The 27,245-nt window shown below is 36.4% G+C and overlaps 1 protein-coding gene across 6 annotated transcripts in view; it reads right to left on the reverse strand.

The window, feature by feature from the left end:
- Positions 1-27,245, reverse strand: part of FGF12 (fibroblast growth factor 12) — a 638,738-nt gene that overhangs the window by 182,176 nt on the left and 429,317 nt on the right. For all 6 annotated transcript variants that reach the window (XM_054700452.1, XM_054700451.1, XM_054700450.1 and 3 more), the window contains one exon: positions 11,889-11,999. In XM_054700452.1, the coding sequence (XP_054556427.1) occupies positions 11,889-11,999 (111 nt within the window). The remainder of the gene's footprint in view (positions 1-11,888; positions 12,000-27,245) is intronic.

Raw genomic sequence — 27,245 nt, forward strand, 5'->3', positions numbered from 1 at the left:
GTTAGAAAGGGAACGTTTCAAATTTTTCAAAGGTAAAAGCAAAAATCATTGTCAATTTACAAACTTGAAGTTTTAGGTGTGTTCAGGGGTACTGGAGATCTTTTCAAAGGCATGTCATTTTAGAGTAGAAAACTAAGAAACAGAAAGCTTACAGGACTTCAATTAGATACTACAGCTAATTAGGAACAAGACCTGAACGGAAAAATGGGTTATCTGACTCACAGTCCAATGTACTTTGCCTTACAGTTAGTGGTATTTAAGTGATCTATACTTTTCCGTTAGAGTTGTGTTCAGTTATTTTGAATTTATAAACAGTGAGTGACTCCAAACTCAAAATGACTTCAGGGCCTAAGCAGGTAAGAGGAAAAATGGGGGGGATAGAGGAAACAGATGCATCCATTGCTTGATTACACTCATTTTCCCCCTAAAGCATGCCAGCTAAATGAAACATCTGCGTAGTTCTCTAGTTTGAGATCTTGGAAAACGTCCATTGCTGTGCTAGGCAGAAGGGCAATAAGAAAGTTACACTCTAAAAGAGGAAACACAAATGCAGATAAGGAATTGCAGTGTAGTATGACTCGTGAAGTTATAAATGGGCATACATACACAGTCAAATGCAGTGAGTAATAAAAGGGGTGGGTAGGAGGGGGCAGTGGAGTGGGGGTAGGGAGAATACTTCATACAGACAAAGGAATATGAAAGGTAGTGGTGGCTTAGCAGTAAGATAGAATTGGTGAAGTCATTCCAAGCAAAAGAGATTGTATGTGTAAAAGCTCTAAGACATTAAACTGCATGATAGGTTTAGCTATTCCATATCTGTTATATGTAGGTAGGTAGGTAGGTAGGTAGATATTCCCCAAACCTATATTCAATCACATATCTGTCTAGAACTGAGTTCTGACTCTCTCCAGGTAATAGAACAAAAATGTAACAACTCTACAGGTTTAAGACTGTTAGAAAGATTGTTAGAATTCCAGTGTGCTTTTACAGAATGGCTGTAGACCTGTTAGAGAACAGGCACCCATAGGTTTGAGTATGATAGTACAAGATAGAGATCATTTTCATTAGCAAATGTAAACACTCCAAATCCTGAAAGCAGAGTTACTAGTTATATCTACTGCCATGCATCAGAATCATCTGGAGGACTTGTCAGTGTAGATTTCTGAACCCCAGCCCAGTTTCTGATTCAGCAAGCCTAGGATGAGATTCAAGAATGTGTCTTTCTAACAAGTTCCCAGATGATGTTGATGCTGGGAACTATATGCTTTATGAACCACTGACTTAAGAGTACCCTTAAATTCACTTCCTCCCACGACCCCCAATTAAGCACTTTTATGTGACCATGAAGACTTCTACTCCTGTTAAAATGACCACTGTCCATGAACTCCTTGCAAACAAGGACTCTCACTCCTAGTGATGAGACAAAATAACATTTATTAAGAATTACTATATTTTAGTTACTATTTTAAACACTTTTCATGAATCAACCAATTTAAATGACACAATTCTGTGATCTAAATGCTATTATTATTTCCCCTTAATAAATGGAGAAATTAAGATGTGAAGAGTTTAAATAACTAACCCAAAGGCAAAGACTCTCAAGTCATACAGCCTGCATTCAAATTCTGGCTCTATCACTTATATGTGTGTCTCTCCAGATATTTCTATACACCTTGAGAATATCAAGGTGAACTGAAGATTTCCTGACAGTAACACACCTTTCAGAACAAATTGGAATAAAAACAGACACATAAATCAAGGAAACAAAAATAAATACTAAAATAAAATCATACATATGGATAACTAAAAACAGTTAAGAATATACATTAGAGCAAAAATAGCCTCTTCAATTAATAGTGTTAGGAAAATGGAACAGTTATATATAAAATAATGAAACTAGACACACTAACACTACCCACAAAAGAGTCAAGTTGAATTAAAACTTTGATGCAAGAGTTAAAACCATAAATTATACAGAAAACACAGGTAATATGTTTCTTGACATTGGACTGAGACGTGTTAGGGCACTCAACTCCAAATAGGAAAATGAAAGAAAAAATAAACAAATGGCACTACCTCACACTATGTTTCTGCACAGAGAAGGAGATTTACATCAAAACAAAACATCCTACTGAATGGGAGAAGATACTTGTGCTTTACACATCCAACAACAGTTTAATATCCAAATTATATAAGTACTCACAAAACTCAACAATGAACAATGCAATTAAAAAATGAGCAGAGGACCTGAATAAACACTTCTCCAAAGACATACAGTTGGCCAATAAAAAGATGTTCATCTATTATTATGGGAACACAAATCTAAACAATAATCATCTTGCACCTGTGAGAATAATTATTATCCTAAAGTTAAGAAACAACAAGTGTTGGAAAGAATGTGGAGAGAACACTACTGATGGGAATGCAAAATGGCTCAGCCATCAAGGAAAGAAAAGGAAAAGATCCTTTTAGGGGATCAGAAATTAAAAACAAAAATTCTATATGATCCAGTTTTCCCACTTCTGGGTATTTATCCAAAAAATAAAAAGTGCCAATTCAAAGACATGTATGTATCCCCATGTTTATTATAGCATTGTTTACAATAGCCAGGAGTTGGAAACAATCTAAGTGTCTTATCAACAGGTGAGTGATAAGAAAGCTATGACGTGCATATATAATAGAAAAATATTCACCTATAAAAAAGGTGAAATCCTCCTATTTACAACTACATGGATAAATCTAGAGGATATTTAGCTAAGTGAATTAAGTCATATGCTTTCATTCATATGTTGTAAGTGGGGAAAAAACACAAATGAATGAACTAAATAAAACAAAAATAAACATTTAGACTATAACACCGACTAGTGGTAACTAGAAAGGCAAAGGGAAAGAAGGATGGGTAAATAAGGTTTTAAAGGGGTCAATTGTATAGGGAAGGACAGAATTGGACTTTAATATAGTACATACACACATCTTGATTTATAATGATTCACATCTGAAACTTAAATGTTACATTGAAATGTTATTTCAACAAAAATAAAAAATAAAAAAGCCCAAATGGGATTTATGCAAATCGAAACTGTCAATCAGTTTTTCTGACCATACTTTTACTCCTATATAGGAATTAAACAAAAAGTTATCAAAATCTTAGAGATTCTTTGTTTTTTCACTTTGTACAATCAGAGATTGTATAAACCTGAAAAAGCTTACGTGACTTGTCCAAAACACTGGTCACCTCATATAGCCAAGAATAAAGAAAATCTCAGTCCTCATTCTGTCTAGGAACACACTTGGTTAAGCAGCTCCCTTAAGATTCTTAACCATATCGGCCTCCCTGGTGGCGTAACGGTTAAGCGCTGGCTTGCAAAGCTGCCCACAGCCTCTGCAGCGCTGGTTCGATCCCCGGCTGCTCCCTGGCCACCGGAGGAGGGCCACATGGCGCACAGACCTCTCCTGCCGCCCGCTGCTCCCCTCAGCAGTGTACTTCTGTCCTTCTGCCTGTTCTGCTCCCCGTTCTGGCTCTGGTGAATTCTCTCACCCTCCCGCGCTTCTGACTGTACCCAGTGCTTGTATAAATAAATAAATAAATCTTTAAAAAAAAAAAAAAGATTCTTAACCACTATATACATTGTCTACTAATATGCTTATAAATAGTCATAGAGCAACTATGAAGAAGCATAATTTCAAATGACTCATGTTTCACTCCAATGACCAGCAGGACATATGAGGACAGAAGGTTTAGAATAAAAAAGAAATATAAAGCCAATAAGAAGGTAAGAGACCAAGGGTAAAAAAAAGAAATTTGAGAAATTATTCCCTTATGATTTTGTGTGAATGGACAAACTATTCAAGGAAATAATTGGTTCTTGTTCAAGCTTGCCACAGATATTATTCAGAGGCACGCTCTTTAAAATCAATACACATCAACAAAAAACAATTTCTAATAAATGTCTGTTACTTTTCTTCCAGCTATCAAAATCAAAAGGTAATATTTTTCCTTCATGAAAAAACAAATCAAGTGAAGTAGGTACATACAGAAGTTAAGCCTGAATATTAATTTTGTTTTTGAAAAGATATGCCACTATAGGAGTAACAACATTGCACACACAGCCAGAGATTATGTAAATTAGTCTTGTTTACAGAAACTCAGCAAGACAACACATGCATTTCTTTTTCTTTCCATCTAACTTGTAGGTGTGATTTCACACATACAAATTGATGACATATTCTTAAAGTTTAGGTGACACTAGAAGAAAATAATATCCCTATAATTGGATATGCATAGTCCTGACTCTCCCATGAGTACCATAAAGTGAATGCTTGAACAGGTGAAAGATGTGAGCTCTTGTCCAGAAAAGAGAACATCTCCATCATTCTTTGCAATATCCCTTATGTCCTTGATTATTTCCCCCAACCAACCATTTGGTTCATGTTTTTGTTCATAGTTTAGCAATACAGAGCTTCTGTTGTCTTTGGCTGTATCTATACAATTATGACTGGTGATATCAAAACATCATATGTTTGTTATTGTATAGAAAACATAACTGAATGACTAAATGTTTATATTTCCAATTGGGTTACTGAAAAGTCAGACAGATCATTTTGAAATGTGTTTCTTTATGCTGAAATCATGGAGAATTCAATACATTTATAAACTCTGAAGAAACTGTATTTGTACTTTACCGGTAATTTGTAATGAAAACTATTCGACCTCTAGCATCAAAATATCTCACGAAAGAAATTCTAGAGTAATTAAATATTAAGTATAAAAATGAAGCAATACATTACTAAAACAAAACAGAATATTGTTTATAATCTGTAATTTCATATTTTATAATTTATAATTCTTTCTAAATAGGAAGATAAAGCTTAGGGCAAAAAATCTTATTTAAAATAAATGAAATGGCAAAATTTCAGAGACAAACATCAAAATGAGTAAAAATATTCCAACTTGTCTGATAAATAAATTATTTTTAAATATAGATTTCTTGCAAATGAAAAAGCAGACATTCATAGAAACAGATATAAACAGACATTTAATAGATAAAGAAGTGCAAGTGACTCTTATAATACATGAATAAGTGCTCAACCTAACTGATAAGAAAATGAAAGCTTGTATTTTTAGGTAACAAAAGATTGATAAAATTTTATTGACAAGAAGAGTAGGATGGAAAGCAAACAGATATTTTTGAATTAAAAAAGCACATACACTTACCCAACAATTCCACTTGAATCTACCCTATAAATACACTTGCATACATATAGAATGACTTGCTTACAGAATATTCTTATAGCATTGTTTGTATTAGAAAAATATGAGGAAAAAATGAAATGCTTTTCATTAGGTTTAATAATCCCATATAAATATTTACTAAGTGGAAAAAATTTATGTATAGAACATTTTAAATTTTAAAACATTCCTGGGAAGAAAAAAGATTTCTCTCTCTCTCTCTCTCTCTCTCTCTCTCTCACCACACACACACCATAGACATAGATAAAACTGCTTTTGACTGTCAGCAACTTCTAGCCAAAGAATCATACCCATGAATGAAAAAAGTTGGATTCAGTGACTTACAGCAAGGAGAATAAGTACACCCCATGGCAAAACTGGATGTCTTTAAAGTGTATGAAAGGGTTTATTACAGGATATGGATTTTCGTTGAGTGATTTTAGGGAGGGTTCAAAGAAATATGGGTTTACTCTGTCTTGGATGTTCTACAGAAACAGACATAATTCTGTGATGGGCTATCTCAAAAATTCTTAGTATAAGGCAAGAAGAAAAGAGCTACATGCTCATTAAAGTAGGATAGAGAAATATTTGACTGTTTCGTAGTCTGGACAACATTTTTGTGTCTGTCTGTGTTCAGACATGCTATAGAACTGTCTTGTTTTTGTCTTGATCCAAACAAGTGGCCTTGTTTGGTGTTCTGTGATACTGTTCATATTCAACAGAAGCACACAAGGCCTGCCAAGAGCACTTAGCTGGCTTCTCTGGCTCTCAGGGACAATTTTTGCTATTTTGTGTATCTTTTTGTGTCATTACAATTCTGTACCATATACTTATCTTAAAATAATTCAAAATAATATTTTAAAGAAACTCAGGACTATAATCTTAAAAGTCACTTAGTTCTGAGACTATCTCAACCCCCACTACGTCCTTCCCTCTCCCTTACCAGAGTGGTTTTCTTGTAAAACCCCCTCCCAGTGCTAGTATAACATCTGCTCGAATATGTCCAGTTTCACCATTACACAAATTTGTCAGACAGCTCATTCCACACTCAACTGGCTCTAAGTATTTTTTGTTCAGAGGAAAAGAGAACAATGCATTTGGTTATAATAATTATTTTTACCTCAGCGTGTTTGACCTCTTCAAACATATCTTCTCTTATGGTAACTAGTGGAGCAGAATAATTACCTTTCTAAATTTATGTAAAATATTCCTATTAATACTCTCCAAACTGCAATTGTCTTTTTCTGTGCCAATGTTCCAACCCTGCTTTGCATCTTTTGTTATCATTCATTTGCAGGGATTCTTATCTGTTGCTGCTGACAAACCCATTTGTTTTTGTAGTCAATTACATGTAATTAGTCTTTTCTCCATGAACAAAAGAACAGGTGTCTTTATCAATTCTATCCAAGATATCATGGTAAGGTTGGTTGGACCTAATGATGTCTAGTGAATTAAACAACACATTTCTGACAGATGCTCATAGTAACAGGATTTTTTTTTTAAGCAATTAAATGCTTTTTCTCCTACCCACACAAAGTGGTGACAAAAAGGCATTTTAACATCTTAGGTCTTATAATTTTCTATTTAAAAAATTGAGCAGAATTTAAAACCTTCTCCAATATTTTTACCTATAACCCCCACCCATAATAATATAAGTAAAATTATTTTCATTGGAAACTTTTCAGTTAAAATCTGATTTCTGTGAAATAAGAAGCACGTTAGTCAAAACTGGTGAAATATGAATAAACCAGGGCAAAACTGGTGTTGATGTCCTGGTTTTGATAATTGTACTGTTCTTATAGTTACCTAATAGCACCATTAGGGAAAATTGGATGATGAGTACACAAGAATTTCCTGTATTACTTTGTAATTTTTCTGGTCTAAAATTATTTCAAAAGACAAATTTTAAAAATATTTGGAGTTTATATCTATATCCATATCTATATCTATACCTATATCTATCTCTCTCTATGTATCTATCTCAGTGTTTGCTCAGATGAGAAAATATATTTCTCACACATATTTGTTTTTTACCCACATTTCCTGGTTCACAGCTCCAAAGCCTTGGAATTTTCTAAGTATTGAGACTGAAAAAAGTTTCTATGTTACATGAATATAGTGACTTTTGTAGATGGAAGTTGGCTACCAGTGGAGCCAACCAAATGATTGGAGTGTTGGAATTTTCCAGTCCCATTCCACATTATCAGGGGAGGGGAGAAAGGTCTATAGGTTTGAGTTCAACTGCCAATAGCCAATAATTTAATCAACCATACCTATGTAACTGAGGCTTCCATAAAAGTCCAAAAAGGAAGGGTGTCAGAGAGCATCCCACTTGGTAAATATGGTAGATTTGGGGAAGATGGAACCTCCAGAGTAAACATAGAGTCTCTGCACCCCTACCCTTATGCATCTAACACTATCTGGCTGAATAATATCCTTGTAATAAGCCCAATTATCTAGTGATAGGTGGATTTGCTGAGTTTTGTTAAGTACTCTAGCAAATTAATCAAATCTGGGGGAGGGGTCCTGTGAACTCCCAAACTGTAATCCATCAGTCCGAAGCACAGAGAACAGCCTGGACTTTCAACTAGCCTTTGAAGAGGAGAGTGGTCTTAGGACACAAGTCTTTTCTATGGGATCTAACACTATCCTTTATTAACTAGTATCAGAATTAAGCTAAATTGAGTTCTTAGATACTCTGCTGGTGTCCAAAATGTGTTTGTTGGTGTAGGGAAACACCCACCCACACTCTCATAGCTTTGAGTCCAGGAACCAAAGACCTGGAGAAACTTTTGCACATATACATAAGCAATTATTCATTTGTTCAATTTTCATGAAGTACACACTAGATAAAACCATTAGAGACCAGCCTAAGGTTATAAAGATACATCAAGATACTTCAAAACAGTTTCCTCACTCATGGAAACTACATTCTCTGGGAAGAAGATCAAAAGTTAAAAAAAAAAAAAAGCAACAAAATATATGTCAGGGGTTGAAGAAGGTATGAGTAGAAAAACACTGGAGTATCAGAATAGAGAACGCCAAGGTGAGATATGCAACTTTGGAAGGTTATATTTTTTATTTAAAAATTTTATGTAAAAATACATTGATAAATTTATGGTGAGGGAAGGCCTCTTCAAAATCTATTTAGAAATGGGCCTCCCTGGTGGCACAGGGGGTTAAGCACCACACTATGAAGCAATCTTCAGCCTCTGCAGCATGAGTTCAATCCCTGACTGGCCAGAGAGCTACCCATATGGCCCAGCAGACCTCTCCTATCTTGCCCGCTGCTCCCCTCAGCAGTGTATTTCAGTCAGTCTGCCTGTTCTGTTCCCCATTCTGTCTCTGGTAAATCTTCTCACCCCGCCCCTGCACGTCTGGCCTGTACCCCAGCTCTTGTATGCATAAATAAATAAACTTTTTTTAAAAAACTATAAGAAATATTTTAATTGTACTGTTTTTAATTGACTTGAAATAGAAATTATAATTATTCACCAAAAAGAGAATAGATAAATGTATTTGGTTATATTCCTTCAATGGGATACTTTACAAAAATGAATATAAACACTATAAAGTAAACGTATCACCCTATATACATGCATCTCAAAACCATAATATTGGGAGGAAAAGTACATGCTCTCACAAAAAGTTCTGAAACAAGAAACACAATATTATGAGTGATTTTAATATACATGCATGTAAAAATATGTTTTAAAACTTCATGGAAATAAAAATGCAAAAATCAGGGTAGTTATTATATCTGGTTAAAAAAAACAGAATTCCATTAGAGGTAGAACTCAGGTGGGACTCAGATGCATTCATATATATATTTTTAAAGATTTATTTATTTATTTATACAAGCACTGGGTATAATCAGAAGCACAGGAGGGTGAGAGAATTCACCAGAGCCAGAGTGGGGAACAGAACAGGCAGACTGACGAAATACACTGCTGAGGGGAGCAGTAGGCATGGCAGGAGAGGTCTGTCACGTCATGTGGGACCCTCGCTGGCAGCCGGGGATCGAACTGGCACTGCAGAGGCTGAGGGCAGCTTCACAGCCCAGCGCTCAACTGCTGCGCCACCAGGGGAGGCCCTTCATTCATATTTTTAACAAATTTTTAAACCAGAAACTGGTTTTAAGTGCACAGATGAATTTATCTTATTCTCCACATTTTGTTCTTCTAAACTATTTTTAATATCAATTAATCAAAAAGTGTGTGCAGTAGTTTCTCTTCATAAAAAATTAGATATCTTAATTTCGTGAATTCAGTCATTTTCTAAAAACACTTAAAATGTATCATCTCAGTGTATCTGTGTTATCCATCATGTGATTGTGCTAGTAGATATATGCTTACTATACATTTATAAGTAAATGTGTATAAATATGTGTATTCATATGTGGGTATGGGTTTACACTAGACATTGAACCAGCATCAGCAGAGAAAGCACTTTTACTTATTTTTCTAAAAATAGTAAAGGATTTGTGTTAATTGACTCCACACTTGTGCCTCCACCTCCTACCCACCCCCCCAACCCATGATAAATGTCACACACCTGTAGGACAGGAATCTGGATTACAGTTGCATCATATGAACTGAGTATGGTTATTTGACTTGTTGGAGAATTAAATCTATCTTCATCAATGTGTGTACGTATATATATAGAGATAGATAGATAGATGTTAATATTACAATCACTTCATCTTACACAAAAATAAATTTATATCAATCAATAACTCAGAATTAGTATGCATTGAGGGAGGCAATCAAAAGAACATGAGGGACTGCTGACTGAAGAGCTGGAGCCAGGTAATCAGAGGCTTCTCATTCCCTCCCCTTGGAACGTGCATTATAGTCTCGACTCTTGGAATGTGAGGTACAGCCTTAAGCCTCAGCAATTGGAGGCTTCTTATCCACTTCCACTTGGAATGTACAGTCCCAAAGGCTCCTCCAAGGATAAAGCCTTGACACTCTCTGGACTGCATACATGACTGGACACAGTTAAATCCTCCATAAAAGTTTTGAAACTTGGCAGGGGTAGAGAGAAGGGAGAGGTACAGAAAAACACATGCTTTGAGGCTACCCAAAGCAAGTTCTCATAAGTAAATTCCCTTATTCATTAGAACTATAACTTACCAATCAGAAGTGATGTGCCCCTTTTGTTGGTCTCTCCCTGGCCTCTGTTTGGTGACCACTTTCAGATTATACCTGGGAAGCTTCTGACATCACAGCCCAGGAGTATGAGTGACACAGCTATACAGTCCCCCTGATTCTTTCCATCTATACTTGTACCTTTGCTAAACCTACATTCAAGTACAGATGTAGTTAGATGAGAATCCTACATGGAAAGAAAAGCATCCTTATCCTTCTGTGCTGAGTTAAAAACTTGAATCATTTAAAGAATGCATTCACACAAACACAAGCCAACAATAACCACAATAAGCTAATCAACTACTTTACAACTAAGAGCAAGAAAACTGGGATGAAATTCTCCATAATAAGATCTTTTCTTCATTGTAATTTGTATTTTGTAATGTGTAATATTAAGTGAACAAAGACTAATTTAGAAAGGGGTGGACAAGAACATTTTCACACTTAAGGGATTATAGCTATTTCCTCAAATCTTCATTTTTAATTTAAAAGATATTTCATCACAAAGTATCAGATATCTTAGGTTACCTATGCAGTTTGGAAGATTGTCACTCTGATCACATAAATCACATTTCTCAGAAGATAACTCAACTGGACATATATTTAGTGAACTTTTACTATATATTCAAAACTGAAATTCTAGCAATGAATCCAGACAAACTTTAAAAAACAATATGACACCCTACATAATTTTAGAATATTAATTTTCCCCTTGATGTCTCTATATGATTATTAAGAAATTGAAAGATACTATTCTTAGCTCTTCTTAGCTCTGAGATACATTCTTAGTTCTAAGATTTGTTTCCATTTTTTTTCTGAAACACAAATGTACTCTGTCACACCATGATGATTTTGTTTAGTTATTAAACTTGTCAATTTGATGATGCCAGAGGTGTTATTAATAATCTTTTAATATTTGATTTTTTTCAAAAAATTATAAACAAAATTTCAAGTCTACAAATCTTTATTATTCTGTTCTATTCAATATACTGTATAAAATAAATTTTAATTATTTCAATGTTTTTCTTTTAAAACTTTGTCTTCAATCAAAAGAAAGTAACATAATATGCATATGTATGTATTCAATGGTTTACCTTAAAAAGTAATTTGGAACATCTAGAATTTATGAAAATTGAGAATTATTCTAAGGTGTTTGCTATTTGGTTCTAGGATTAAAAATTAAAGATCAGCATCTTGTGCTCGAAGTCCTCCTTTGTTCCAATGAATACTTATTATCATCTGAACATAGACAATAGAATGAGAGGATATTCTTGTTGATTGACAAACTGAAACTCCTTTGCGCCTCCTTACCTTCCCATTTGGTATAAAAACTCTGTCCCTTACTATCCTTTGACATAGGGAATCAGAGCAAGAAGGATTTAAAAAATTTATACTAGCTTACAAGCAGTTAAATAGTTTAAAAGTAATTGTGGTCAGGCTTTAAGTCTAAGATACTCTGGGCCATACACTTGATTGTAAATGAATTGCAAGAACCTAATATTCCTTACTGTAGTCACTGTTTTCGTCCTTGGTCCCATCAATGGTACCATCTGGGTGCATCTGCAGGAAATATCCCTGCTGGCTGAATAACCTTGTCACAATTCCTTTCAGCTGGGGTTCTGCAAAACAAAATGAAATGATTATTCCAATTTTTATTTTTTTTATAAAAAATGCAAATTTGGGGCTTCCCTGGTGGAACAGGCAGTTGAACGCAGCGCTGTGAAGCTGTCTGCAGCCTCTGCAGTGTGGGCTCGATCCCAGCCAGCCAGGAAGATGCCCACATGACGCGCGGACCTCTCCTGTCTCCACCGCTGCTCCCCTCAGTAGTGTATTTCAGTTGGTCTGCCTGTTCTGTTCCCAACTCTGACTCTGGTGGGTCCTCTCACCCTGGCCTATACCCTGGTTCTTGTATGCATGAATACATAAATCTTTAAAAAAAATGCAAATTTGCAAATTGTCAAAAACATTCTCTAAGTAAATACATACATGCCAATAGCTTACACAGTAAAATAAGTGTTTGGGAAGGGGACATTACAGTAATATATCTTTACTTTTTTTTTTTTCTTCTAAAAGCAAAGTTGGGCCTCCCCTGATGGCGCAGCGCTTGAGCGCAGGGCTGCGAAGCTGCCCTCAGCCTCTGCAGCACCGGTTCGATCCCCCGCCACCAGAGAGGGGCCCACATGGCGCACAAATCTCTCCTGCCGCCCGCTGCTCCCCTCAGCAGTGTATTTCGTCAGTCTGCCTGTTCTGCTCCCTGCTCTGGCTCTGGTGAATTCTCTCACCCTCCCGCACTTCTGACTGTACCCAGTGCTTATATAAATAAATAAATAAACCTTAAAAAAAAAAATAAAAAATAAAAGCAAAGCTATAATAATTTGCTGCAGTAAAGCATATGTAAAAAAGGAAAAGCTAATTATGATTAGGAAAATGCAGAAGCATGCTAAAATGTGAATTTTTTTTTCCCCTGGTGCATGCAGTGTCTGACCGCAAGGTGCCACCAAGTTTAAGGGTTCATTACTATTCCAGAATCACTTCTTTAGAACAAACTGCCACTGTAAGTCCTAAGCTTCCAGCAGTCATCATCAGGACTTGGAAGATTTCTATTAATGCTAAATTTCTTCTACTCAATTATCCATCAGAAAATCCTGGGTTTTGAAATTCTGATCAAGTTAGATCAGAAGAATGACTTAAGTGAGGGAAAAAAGGCAAAAGTATAACCCCCATGGCCATGAGATGTCCCTGAAAAATATGTGGAAACAGAGGTCATCTTCAGCAATTACTTTGACGCTGAAGAGTCTAGTAATACACAAGTCAGTGTCCACACACACACACACACGTACTTACTACACACATGAGGAAATTTGACATTCTGGTTAATAATTATGTATTATCTTTGTAAATTAAAAATTCCATTTAATTTATGAGTTAATTTCCTTCTAAATAATATCTAGTAAACTTAGTGATCCACAGTTCCTTTTATGAGTCTCTGTTGAATCTGAGCACATCAGACTCCACTGCTCTGAGTGGTAGCAGATATTATGGAATGGCTCTATCTCTGATCACTGCCTCCATAGGCCCACCCAATCGAACATAATAGGGACAGTGAGAGGAGCATGTGGCTAGCTAACCACATTATGAAAAACAAAACAAAACAAAACAAGTGTGTAGCCCTATCACCATCTATCAAACCCTACGAACCAATCCAAGTCCAGCTGAAGATCACCTCTTCTATGAAGGTTTGGCTGTGTTACAAGAGTTACATAATCGAGGGGGATAAAAAGAACACAAGTGTTTCTGCCGTGAGGCTAACTGTGGGCAAGCAGGTGCTGGTCTGGCACACTTGCCTCTAGATATAGTCGGAGACCCAGCTTTGATCCCCTATTGCTGTGTGGTCCTGAGAAAGTCATTTAACATGTAAGGTTGAATTTTTCCATCTGCATTGTGGGAAAAATAATTTCTATAATAATTATTGTCATTGAGAATTTAAAAGTAGATAAAATACTCTGAATTGAAAATCCCTTAAAAATATAAATCTTAATGAAAGTCTAATTTTTCAAAGAAGTATGTAAGTGAGGCACAGTGAGCATTCTGAGAACAGAATGCCTAATTATGCTTTAGTAAAATATTATTTGAACTTGTAAAGTCTTGAAAGTAAACACTGGGCTAAGAGGACGAGATATAAAAGGATAGAAGGAAGGGACAAGTGTCTTTTAATTCATATTTTATTTCTAATCTTGATAAAGTAACTAAGTTGTCATATTTTCTTTGGTAAAGAGATGCAGAGCAGCTGAGTCATTAATACCTACAAATAATTGATTGCTTTTTTTTATGCTCCTCTTTCTGTAGCTGTAATTAAACAGTTCTTTTGCTATGGTGAAGCTATCTCCCTGTTGGGACCCTGTGAATTCAGGTTGCTAACTCCTGTTCAGGATAATAAGCATCAAGCATTTATACCATGCCCCACTGCCCAAGAGCAGTGGAGTTCTCTCAGAGTATGAGTTCCAAGTCTGAGTTTTAATAAAGTGATGATTTATGAACACACAGGTTTTGCACTATGTTTATTTCAAAGGAGTTCTGCCCATCTGCTTGACAAACATAGAAAGCAGCATAGCCTTCCTAACAGGTCATTACCCTTATTACCAGCAATCAAACCTGCCAATCTTTCCAAGATGGACTACAGATTCCTTCCATGAAGTTCTGGCTATCATAAATAAGACTCACTTTTATAATTGTTGTATTGTAAAGAAATGTGTTTCCAAAATGAGAACACTTGTTGACATATTGAGCATTCTGTGTACATTTGAAAAACATGCTTATATTTGTAGACTATGCCTGGTATCTAAGAGACGAATAAAGTCTGTGTTGTCCTTAGGGAGCACCAGTGTAGGGATGAAAAATATTTATATGTAATACTAGTGTGGGATAGCTGTTAAATGAGGACTAAATACACAGTGGCATTATGGCACCGAGGAGCAAGGACATACTTCTGTCTCAAGGCTGGGTGAAGACAAATCATCTGTCACTTTTATAGGCAAAGAAACAAAAGGAAGGGCATTCCAGACAAACGATGAATGGAGGCAAAATCAGCATGGCCAACTCTAGGAATAATGCACAGTCTGGTATCAACATAATATATGGCAGAGGTTCTCAAATGCTTACAGGCCTATTCTCACAAATGTTCACAGGTCAACAGTGAAATAAGAAAAATACGATCAGTGGGGAAGTTTTTTATTAAGCTTTCTTTTTCAATTTATAGGACTCTCTTTGATTCTATGATCACATTGTTCCATTTTGTTTTCATTTTTTAATGAAGTAATGCTCTATTATTAATAATAGGGGGTAGTGCTTGGTTTTTTATATTTTATTCTCTAAAGGAGTATGATAAATATCACTAGCTTTCCTCCCAAATCCATTTCCTCTTTTTCCTGGGCATCTAGTTGGACCATATGTCCTAGCCTCCCTTGCAGTTAGGTTTGGCAGATGAATGAGTGTCATATGGAATGTAAGTGGAAGTGATATGTGCCATTTTCAGGCCAAGGATTTAAAAGCAAACATTCTCCTCCACATTCTCTTTTCCTTAGCACTGGCTGGATTTAGATGGCAAAGCCCTAGGGATGTCAATAAATGGAAGAACACTGAGCCCTTGAATAACAGGTGGAGAAAAGACAACAGTCATCAGAAATACTCGCCTTGGACAGTTAGGTGAACACAAAATAAAATTCTGTTGCATGTACACAGTCACTTCTGAGCAAAGAGGACAATATGAAAAAGGGTGGGGTGACTTCACAGTGGAAGAATCTGACAAAACACTTCCTGGGCCAGGTGATCAGTGTTAACATCAATAGTTTTCCATCATGCTCAAACTATATACTTCGGATATGTGATAGGAACAGCACTTTAAGATCTTCTTCCCCAAAACCTAGAATCCCAATCTAATCATGAAAAACAGCAGACAAATCTCAACTAAATGACATTCTATAAAGTAGCTGACTAGCAGCCTCAAAACTGTTGCCATCAAAAATAAGAAAAGTCTGAGAAAGTGTCACAGCCAAGAAGAGAAATCTTAAGAGACATGACTGCTAAATAGAATCCTGGAGCTGAAAAAATAATTAGGTAAAAAGTAGAGCCATCTGAATAAAGTGGACTTTAGGTAATCACAGAATATCAACACTGATTTATTGATTATCACAAATATACCAAAATAATATAAAATATTAATATAGGAAACTGGTTTTCAGGTATATGAGAAATCCCTTAACATTTCTGTGAATTTAAAACCATTCTAAAATTAGTGTAAATTGAAAACAATCATCATATCCACAAAACTAAGATATGTTATTTTCAAAGAGGATGGATAAGATTAAGCACAGGAACTCAAGTTCAACACTGCTTCCCTTGAGGACGACATGGCAATTTTAACAGAAGGTTTGAATGCAAAGCCACGCAAAACAGCTTTAGTTCGGTTAGCACTATGAATCAGTTAGATACACAATGGAAACCCAGAAGACAGTCAGAGCTGAGGGGACCTGATTACACATTTGAGGATGAATACTAAATTGCAGGAGGGAAATGAATTTTAGAACTGCTAAGGGCCTGGGATTCTAACACCTTCCTCCATGAAAAAACCTTCTTTCGTCATTGTCAGAGATTAAAAAAAAAAAAAAAAAAGACCTGAGGCTCAAATGTCTTGTCTAAGGTTACCCTGTGAACAGATGGATGAATGAGGACAAGAATTCCTCTCCTGTATACTGAATGATCATCATTCTTTCCTTTCCAAAGAGTCAAGATATAATCCATATGTCACATAAGTTGGGGGGTTGGCAGGTAGGGGAAGAAATGTAAAGGAAGGGCAAGAATGCCAAGCTGTGCATCAGTTATTGGATTAATGGGGTTATAGAAAATTATAAAAAGCATACAAGTGTGCGTGTGTATACACACACACATATACATGGCATTAACATTGGATTGGATTGTGCTTTTCTTAGGCCAGTCTAATGTCCCCATGTAAACTACAATCTAAAATGAAAAATGTAATAGTGATCCAAACATTGTCACAGAAGCCACACCCGGAGAATAATAATACTTATTACAGTGGCACTAACCATATTTTGAACTCATCTGCTTTGTACTAGGCAGTCACCTGATTATTTTACTGTGTTTTGTTTAGTACTCACAACAACTGAAAGTATACTTTTGCTCAATTTTCAGATGAGACGATGGCAATCAAACAAGGTATACCATTTACCCAAGGTCACAGAAGGAATAAATGAAGGGACAGCTCTAACTTAAAAGTCTATGGTCCTAGCCACAACCCAGCATTATTCAATTACTTTAAGGACACTGAAAACCAGAACATGTCCAGAGAAAAGATAGCTAAATAAAGAGGGCACAAAGAAGAATGGCTGTCAAAAGAAGAATGGCTGAACAAACAGTCGATATGCAGCCTGGAGAAGAGAGGACTCAGGGGACATAAGAACTGTCCCCACTTTCTTGAGATCAGACAGAAGTAAGAAGCCAATTTAATCTGAGTAACTCCGCAGAGATAGAACTACTGGGTAAAAGTTACAGAGATGAAGATAAAAAAGAACTTTCTATAAATTGTACAGATTGCTTAAAGAGTGAATTTTCTTTCACTGGACAAAAGCAAACAGGGAGAAGCAGAAAAGCTACAGATCAGAACAGCTATGAAGGACGTGGATGTCTCTGAAGGTGAAGGTATTCTGCATGACCATCCAAAGTCCTCTCCAACCCAGGTGTCCTGGAAAGCTATGGGATAAGCCAGATGGCTGACAAAATACAAGCTCACTTTGCTGTTTTTTAGTGCGTGCTTAGGACAGGGAATTTAAAAGACTGTTTAGCAGGCATCCTGAAAATGCAAAGTTCTTTGTAAATGTTAAATGTGGATTTCAGAGTAATTTGATGGGATTTTTTAATCAGTCTCTGTGGGTTTACAAATGGGCCTGCAGTATTAAGGTTTAATGTTGCTCACTTAAAGGAACTGAGATTGAAGAGGCTGTTAAATGTGATTCTTGTCAAGTGCTTCTGGGGCCTCATACTGATACAGATTTCAAAATTAGACTATTAGGGTTGGAAGTTGTTCATAAACAGATACATTTCTAACCAATCACAGCTCTAAAGTATAGACTAGGGCCTATTTACATACCATAAATCAAAGTCTCAGACAGATCATAAACGGGATATAGTAAGACATTTGAAAGAGGCTAGAACTTATCAAGGCTTTGAACACACTGAAAAAAATTAAAACACACTGAGCTATGGGAATTCATTAAAAATGCATGTTGTTTAGTAAAAAAGAAGCAAGCAAGCCCGAGGCCCCTCATTCACTCAGTAGCCTTCAGTGGACACACAGGAAGGAGTGTGGAACTGAATGCATAAAACCAGAGCCATGTTGTAATGATATAAAAGAATCAGTTTTGTAGGGATAAAGAGAGTAGTATAGTGTTCTGTCCTGATTCCTTCATCTTCAGTAGTGACCTAGTGAAGGCCATGGAAATTCTTGTAAAGTGCTAATAATTGCAAGAGGGCTGTCTGTTAAGTGCATATCTGTTCTCTCAATCAACAGGTAGTAATGACACATATTATTCCAAAACAAGTACTTATTATGCATCAGACTTTGCTGATTTTCTTCTAGGCACAAGGTCTCAAAAAAAAAAAAAATTCCTTAAGGCTGATTTCTTTAGTATAAATATCCCTACCATGGATGATATAAAACTACCACTTGACATGATTGAGAACAGACTTAGAGTTGGGGAGAATGGTGCACAATCAGCTCTAACACACCACTGAATAGAATAGATAATAAGATGTGACACTTAATTACAGTAGGAAAGACAGAAAGTAAACAGATAAACAATGTCTACATAACAGAGATTTAGTGTAATGCTGTGATGAAAACCACAGCGGTGAAAACAGATGGAGCATATGGGGAATGCACATATGCAGTGGACAGAAAGGTTCAATGGTGACTTCACAGAGACCCGAATAAAAAGGAGCACGCCATTGAGAAAATCTAAAGGAAGAGCATAAAGGAGAGCTTTCTGGGCACAGGAGACAGTAAATGCAAAGTAATCCAAATACTTGACAAGATTAGGCACCATCAGAATAAAGGCTCCCTGAAGATCCTTCTTCTAGACCAGGGGTTGGCAAATTATATGCTGGTCACTGCCAATTTTGTAAACAAAGTTTTATTGGAACACAGCCATGCCAATTCATTCACACTTTGCCCATGGCTACTTTTGTGCTATAACATTATAGAAAAGTAGTTGCAAAAGAGTCCTACAGCCTGCAAAGTCTAAAACACTTACCGGCAAATCCTTTATAGAGAAATTTTGCCAAACCCTTGCTCTAATTACTTGATTTTGCAGTTCCCTCTGCCTGAAAAGCACAACTCCTGCCTTCCACTTGTGCTCAGAACTCTCCAAACTTCTATGCTCAGCTTTCTTCCAGAAGCCTTTCCCTGAAACCCTGAGGCAAAATTAATCACTCCCTCACAGAGCTTTCTTGTGCACAAGAGAGAACTTCTGACTCTGTTACAATTGTTTGCTAACATGTCTCTCTCTGGTGCTGAACTATAAGCTCCTCAAGGCTGGGGTCCTTGAACTTTCATCACTGTTCCAGTACCTACTACAGTGCCAGGCACAGGGTAGGGAGAAGGGTTCATTTATGGAAAGAAAGAAGGAAATAAGTTATATATATGATCGTTCATTCATTATCACCAGGAACTACTCTTTTCCAGGAAGTTGTTTAAATATAATGCTTCCAACCTACAGTGCACTTTTTTTCATGTTCAACCTCTTCCCCCCACCCCCACACACTGAACACAGTCTGACACACACAGTGTCATCCTCCATAAGCTACACAGTCTCCAAACAACGAGTTGCCTAACACTTCAATGGGACTCAAGTGACCTTGAGACAGGCAATCCATAACCTCAATGCTACCTCAAAGCTAAATGAAAAAAAAATACATGCTTTTCCAGAGTCTTTACTGAAGCAGTCTGAGCTAGGAGCACAGGATTTTTTGTACTGAGCCAATTTTACTCCTTGTACCATTGGCCCCTTCCCTCTCAGATTCTTCTCTATAACATGTTCATGAAAATTTAAAATAACTCAAACACCATGTATTGACTTCAACATACTGGGTACAAAGATGAGTAAGATGCAATTCCTGCCTGAAGGCACCCACGGCCTATTCAGGGAGACACATACACAATTCATCTTTTGAGCAGTGAGCATGAAAAGCACTGCCATGAAGCAACAAAGTGCCATGTAATCACAGCATGGAGATGCTAATTTTACTGGGATGTCGAGTTCTGGGGCAAGATGATGAGGCAACATTTTAGACTTAGTCTTGAACAGGCAGGGAAATTTTGCATTAAGCGGCATCAGCGGGAGCAAAAGCCCAGTGGGAAACACATTTTGAGCATATGCAAAATCTAGGCAAGTAGATGGGTGTGTGCAGGGTGTAGGAAAATAAAGGGGTGCACACAGTGGCTGAGGAACTCCAGAAGGAAAATATAGGTGCAGGACTTTTGAGCCTTCTTAAGAAAAGCTAGCAATTTTACTTAATCTTTAAATCAATAATGTCCAAATTCTTAATTATACATCCCTATTAGCAAAAATAAAATAAAAGCTAAAGTCTCCATTTGTGTATCTTTATTATTTAGAAATTGCATGTATGCACTACTCCATAAATGATGTGTAAATAACTAATCAAACTTGAAATATTTAAATGAGATGAATACTAAATATAAACAGAAATTAAAATGGTTGCCTTCTACATGCTAAAGGATCAGCTTGCTGCACCCACTTCAGACAAGAAAAGCATTAGATACCACATGCTGTAGGCAATAGGGAAACAGGGTAGGATTTTAAGTCACACTAAGTTCTGAGGGCAGTGTTTTAGAAAGTCAAATTGGGGGGCAATGGAGAAGGGTGAATTAGAGGGGGTGAGACTTTGGACATGAAACCACTTAGGGAGCTGTCACATACAATAAAGACCATAGGTGAGCAGTGGCAATGAGAGAGAAGAGAAGGCATCCACCTGAGGACTGACTGCACTTGGTCGATGATAGGACGAGTAGACTCCCTCAGCTCTAGAAAACTGCAACCTCTTTGGCCCTAAATCCAAATCTATCAATAGGCTTCTAAGGAAAGGTTTGCTTAAGTGTAGAATATTATGGAAGGTATGGGAGAAGATTTCCACAAAGCCAAATTATATCTTCACTATAAAGATGTTTGCTTATGAAGGGGAGTTTGACTCTGCTTAACCTCCCTGGTCTTTCTTAGACTATCACCCTGGAAAACAGACCAGAAATGAACACTGCCTGCCAGGCTGCTCAAGAAAAAGCTCTGGCAAATAAGGAGCACAAACCATATCATTCTAGAATATTAAGATTTTAGAACCAGAAAAGTCATCCAGGATGATCTAAACCCAGGTTCATTGTGCAGATAAAGAAGAACACCAGGAATAGGAAAACCCATGGCAGCTCACCTTCTAATTCCTGCAGTCTGGGGCTCTCACATACCATGATTCTTCTGTGCTGTACCCCTTAAAATAAAAGCCATCTCATACCTCCCAGAGGTATTCTGTCCTTCTTCTAAACTAGCTGTACAGTATCTACAAAGCAACTTCATTTCTTCATTCATATACAAAATACAAAATTTGCTTCTTATGACACTGTTGGAATACTAGGACCTGCTTCTGAAGGCTGTTCTAAGGAATTAAGCATATGCATCAGAGTGTGTTGTATGACCAGAAAGAAGTCATGCTCCTATAGTAGATTTAACTTTCATGCTGAATTAAAGAGGAGGAGGAATAAGGGTTAGAAGCAGGAACAGTAGGCAAATTCTCCAAATTTGTCATTCACAGGTAACAACTGTGTTTACCACAGGCCAGATGCTTTATGTGGATTATCTCTGAATTCTCAAGGAAATAATTTAAGGCAGCCACCATCATGGGGCCTTTTTTTTTTTTTATAGGAAACTGAATCTTATAGAGCTTAAGTCACGTGCTTTAAATCACAGAGCTAATAAACATTGTCTAAGCCAGATCCCTCTTCTCTTTAAATATCTCATTGTCAATCATCAGCAGTCTCTTGAAATGTAACAAGTTGATCCTCCCTTCTTCTTCCTTAACTGTGATCAGCCCACAAACCCAGTAGAAATCCATGAGGCAAGGGGCCAGGAATAAACAGCAAATGTTAAAGTAGAGTTGAAGACATGGCCTTTGACCTCCTGGTGCGAAAAAGGGAGCGGGGGTATAGCTGCCTTTATTCATACAGAAAATCTTGTGTGATGGTGGCATCCTCACTTGGCACAGAAAAATTTTCTCAGTTCATCTTAAAGCCTCTTTTTCACAGACACATCCTTTGGCACCAGAAATAAATGAACAGTACACATTATGTGGCATCACAGTTTCCTGACATCAGAGTTGCTGTTCAAAGTAGGACCTATCCTAAAATTGTCCTTTGTCTCAGAGGAGACCTGCTCCTCCAAGCTGGCAAGGCAGGGGAATTCCTCACATGCCACAAATCTAAATCACCAGAAGGTAAAATGTGATTGTTGTAAAATGTGATCTTTTCTATCATCTTTTTTATAGCATCCACCAAGAAAAATGTGCAGAGTCAACCAGAGTGAGTTGAAGAGGTAATAGCACTTTCTGCAAAAGAACAGGGGAGAGTTCCAAGAGCACATTGATCAGATTCAACTCGGTGGCAAGTTCCAGCAGTGGGGTGCAGTGTGAAGTGCAGGTCAGGTGGATGCGGAAATTTCAGATTGATCCCAACTGTTTACTTCTTTCCATCCCCACGACAACTACCTTTGTCCAGGCCAGTGACAGCTCCTGGTTAGATTTATACAACAGCCTCATTTCTCACTAACACTTTTATCCTTTTTTCCCTTCCAAACCATACTGCAGTAGAGGTAATATTTTATGATATAAATTGGATCATGTCACTCTCCTGCTTAAACTCTTTAATAGCTTCCCATTTCATTTACAATAAAATGTCAGCCCCTTAGCATGGCCTGGAGAGTTTTGCACCATCTGGCTCCTGCCTACCATTCCATCATCATCTCAATTTACTCTCTCCCTGACTCACTAAAGCTTCCCTTCAGAACCAAAATCTTTGCACATGCATTTCCCTCTGCCTGGATTGATTTTTTTCCTAAAATAAATTCAAATCTTAGCTTAAATATCACTACAGAGAAGTCTTACCTAGGTCCCCAATATAAATCTGTCAGCACACTATATTTTTCCCTTTCATAATACTTATCCCAATTTGTAACTAGATACCTATTTTTCTTTATTTGTTTAAGACCTCTTTTCTCTCTAGACTGTGGCAAGAAGGTGAGGTCATGTTAGTTCTATTCATCACAATATCCTAGTACTTAACATAGCGCCTACTAACACAACATAGGAAGCAAATACGTATATTGGTTCAATGAATTAGTTTCCTGTCTCTGGGCTTCAGCTTTCATCTATAAAATGAAAGTACTGGAACAGTTCAGGGGCTTCAGATCACATATTCCAGAAACCAAAAGAACTCAAGTAGAAAAAGATACCTACATGCTCTTTTCAATGAGATAGGATTAAACATGGAGAAAGAAATTAATAGATAACATGTCAAAACTATATGTTAATATGGTTTAAATCTCACTTAAAGTCTCCATAAACTATAATAATGCAATTAACTTGTTACATGATATTCCAAGACCCAAAAGAAGTGAAATGTTTATCAAATGTGGATGCACACTTGTGACATCAGTGTGACTTGTGAGCTGTACCTCTAATTCACTTTGGGAGATGCTCGAGACAATTGAAACAGAAATACATGAACTACCACTGTGACTGAGAGCGAGAGGTCATTACAGACACAGATGAAAAAATACATGGACCAAGAAATGAGCTGGTGGCTTCAGATAATACTCTACAGGGTGGCCACTATAATTCCAGACAGCCACAGATGGGAGGTGGGGAGAGTGGAGGAAGCCTTCTTCTCCTCTCATAATCAATTCTAAGAAGCATACTTTAGGCTTCACCGAAGCAGGGATTGATCCACCCATAGCTAATGATTCTCCCCAACCTTGCAGAGGAGACCAGCTTGACTTTAACACCCGTGGTTGTAAAAATCTTCAATAGTTTCTTATTTATATGTGATATAGCTACTAAGGAAAAGGCATGATTTATCAACAAATAAAATTTTAAAGTCTCATATGTTTGCTTAGAAAAACAGCTAAACATTAGTATGTATGTTAAATTTTATCTATGTGTCAGAACCAAAATTTGAGAAAATTGCTTTTTCACTTGTTTCAAAGTCTTGTACTTGTACGTTATAAAAAACTGGTTTAATTTTAGAATCTCTGTGTTTTGTTTCTAAATGACAAGATAAGGGAATAAATTAGAAGCTCTTTGCAAGTATGCCTCTACACAAAACCCATTCTGCATGTGGGCCATCTTTATTGTCATAAGCGGGAAACCAAATTAGAATGTTCACGATATTTTCTATTTTAATTTTGATAGTGAGGCTCTAAAAACTTTTTGATGTGTCATATAAGAATTTTGATCAGTGATTTTAATTGATAATTTGGTGAAGATTACCTTGATTACAATTTGCAGTTTTTTTAATATTTCTACTACTCATTAACTGTCATTTCTTTGAACTCTCTTTTTAACAAGAAATATTTCAAACATAAAAATATAGAGAAAACAATAACCCTCAGTAAGTGCTTACCATGAACCAGGATCAATTAAATGATTTCTATGCATAATGCATATTCACTCAATCTTTGCAAAAGCTCTATGAAGTTATGGGTTTGTTTTTCTTTTCTCTCATTCTACAGATGATGAGATTGAGGTACAAAGTGATGTAACTGCCCAAGGTCCACATTTTATATGTAAAGAGCTTTGAGGATCTTTGAGCCCAGTACATGAACTCTAGAACCCATAGTGAAGAATGTCATTATATGTTGCTCCCAAATATCCATGAACTGAACCATCTACATTTAACAAATATTAACATTTTCCATAATTGCTTCAAATCTTTTTACATGAGCAAAACATTCTAGTCATCTACTTAATGCCAATCCATTACTGTCCTGACCAGATCAAAACATATTTCTGAATGTAAGATGTAGCCTTCATGTTCCTCACTGTCTTCTAGCTCACATTATTACAGATGACAAGTCTACTGTGAATCTACCTATCATTCCTTTGTAATCTATCTTTTCTCTCTGGCCACTTTTAAGATATTATGTCTTCACTGTAATGTGGCCGTACTACAACATTTGCAGGTGGGAATTGATTTTAGAACTTGATGGAATAAGGTCATGTGAATTTTTCAGTTCTGCAAATGCTCTTAGCCTGCATCGTCTCTCTTCATTTCCCATATTCCTATCAAATTCATATACTATCTATCTCTTTAATCCTCACTCAATATTTCCAACCTCTCAATCTCTCAGAGAAGCATTCTGAGTGATTTATCTAATTTCATTTCCAATTCAGTCATTTTCTCTCCTATTGTGTACAACCTAGTTTCAAATACATGCTTAGATTATTTTTTTCCTAATCTTGCAATTACTATGTAGGTATTCTTAGATGTTTTCAAATCTATTTGTTCTCAAACTATTCTGTTCCTACCTTATGGTTTCTGCTTCTTTTAACTACTAAACACTTAAAATATTCTTATTGTAAAATTTATTCTAGATTCACCTATTATCTAGAATTTGGGAGTGTGAATTATTCAATTTGCCATTTTTCATGCTTTTGTTTCTATTTCTAGATTATGACATTGTCTTTATAGGGGCATGTTTTGTGTTTTAAATCTTAAGGGCAAAACAAAAATTTTAATAACTAATCTGAATGCTTTAAGAGTAATAATAAATATGAACAGATGTCATCTTTCCCAGAGGATTGCAAGCCATCAGTTGGAAAAGGTATTCTTATTGTGTTGTGTGGTATTGTACATGTGAGGACTGGAAGGCTCTCAGATCCCTGAAGAACGGTAAGCACCCACGTTGAATTGCTGGTCTCTGAAACCAAAAAGAAGGGTTTGTATTGTCTATGATGACTTTGTGAATTTCTCCAACTGCAGAGAAGTTTTAACCTTAACTTCTCAGACTGGAACTTCTAGAACAAACGAGGAGATACTACTATTATTTAAAAGTGTGTCGTCGGACCGGGAAGGGGTCTGGGTTTGGATTTCCAATTCCTCATGAGCAACTCTTTGCAGATATGGTATCTAGTTGCTTTCAGTTTTCCTTGGCAGGTGGAAAGTTTTTCTTCCTCACTATTTCTCAAAGAAAGCAACATCTCTGCTACAGGTGCCTGCCTGCCTGCATATACAGGCCTAGGCCTCATCTCCTGTGCTGACATGAGGACTAAAGCCAGTGCCTAACTAGCAAAGCCTATGCCTCATTCTGATAATACTTCTTGAAGCACCTGAAATCTGTCCCTGTTCCTCTCTTTGAATATAAATTCCCTCTAGATTTCTGGCACTTGAGGAGTTTCCATCTTTGGTTTTGAGCTCAACGATGCATTTGAACTTTTGCTACTGCTGTATTCTCTCTATCAGATCCACCTATTTTTAGTGAGAGGCAGAGCCCTTTTGCAACAACTCAGATTACAATAGTCAAAGTCTTATCATTTCAATATCAATTTTTTTTTGCCTCCTGTTTTTAGCAAATTGTAGATTAAAACTGTATAATATTCAAAATTATCATTTTAGTTAGAAATGTACAATCAAAAAGGAAAATAATAAAATAATATCTTGAAGGACTGAGTCACAAACCCACCTACCTGACCCCTTCTAAATACCTGCAGCTCTTCATTCAGTAACTAAGAGTCTACCAGGGCCAATACAAGGAGATAAGAGGGAAGTCGTTAGTTAAATATTCCCAAACTTTAAATCTTCAAGGAAAACCAAATTTCAAATAATTTATTTGATTGTTTTAAGGATAATAATATATATAAACAAATACATATTGTAAAACATCAGTTGGGAAAGCTAAGCTTTATTATATTTTATTGTACAATTAAGGAAATGAAGCCCCAGTGCAAAAAAAAATTACTTTTATGATATAATAGATTTATCAAAATCTGACTCTCATACTTACTAAAATGGCTATTTTTAAAATGCAAAGATAAGAATAGTAACAATTTCTGCAGTTGGAAGCTAAATAGATAAATTCCAGATTATTGATAAACATAATTTCATTCAACTTAAATTGAAAATTTCCATAAGCAATAGAGCAGGGATTTAATTTCTGGGGATCCAATTCAATACCTTCAAAGAACACTCTCTGACTAGCAAAGTTTTACATTTTTCATTTAAGTAAATAACATTTACT

The sequence above is a fragment of the Talpa occidentalis genome, unplaced genomic scaffold, assembly GCF_014898055.3.
Source record: "Talpa occidentalis isolate TD23 unplaced genomic scaffold, MPIMG_talOcc4v2.1 talOcc4.4, whole genome shotgun sequence".
Taxonomy (NCBI): domain Eukaryota; kingdom Metazoa; phylum Chordata; class Mammalia; order Eulipotyphla; family Talpidae; genus Talpa; species Talpa occidentalis.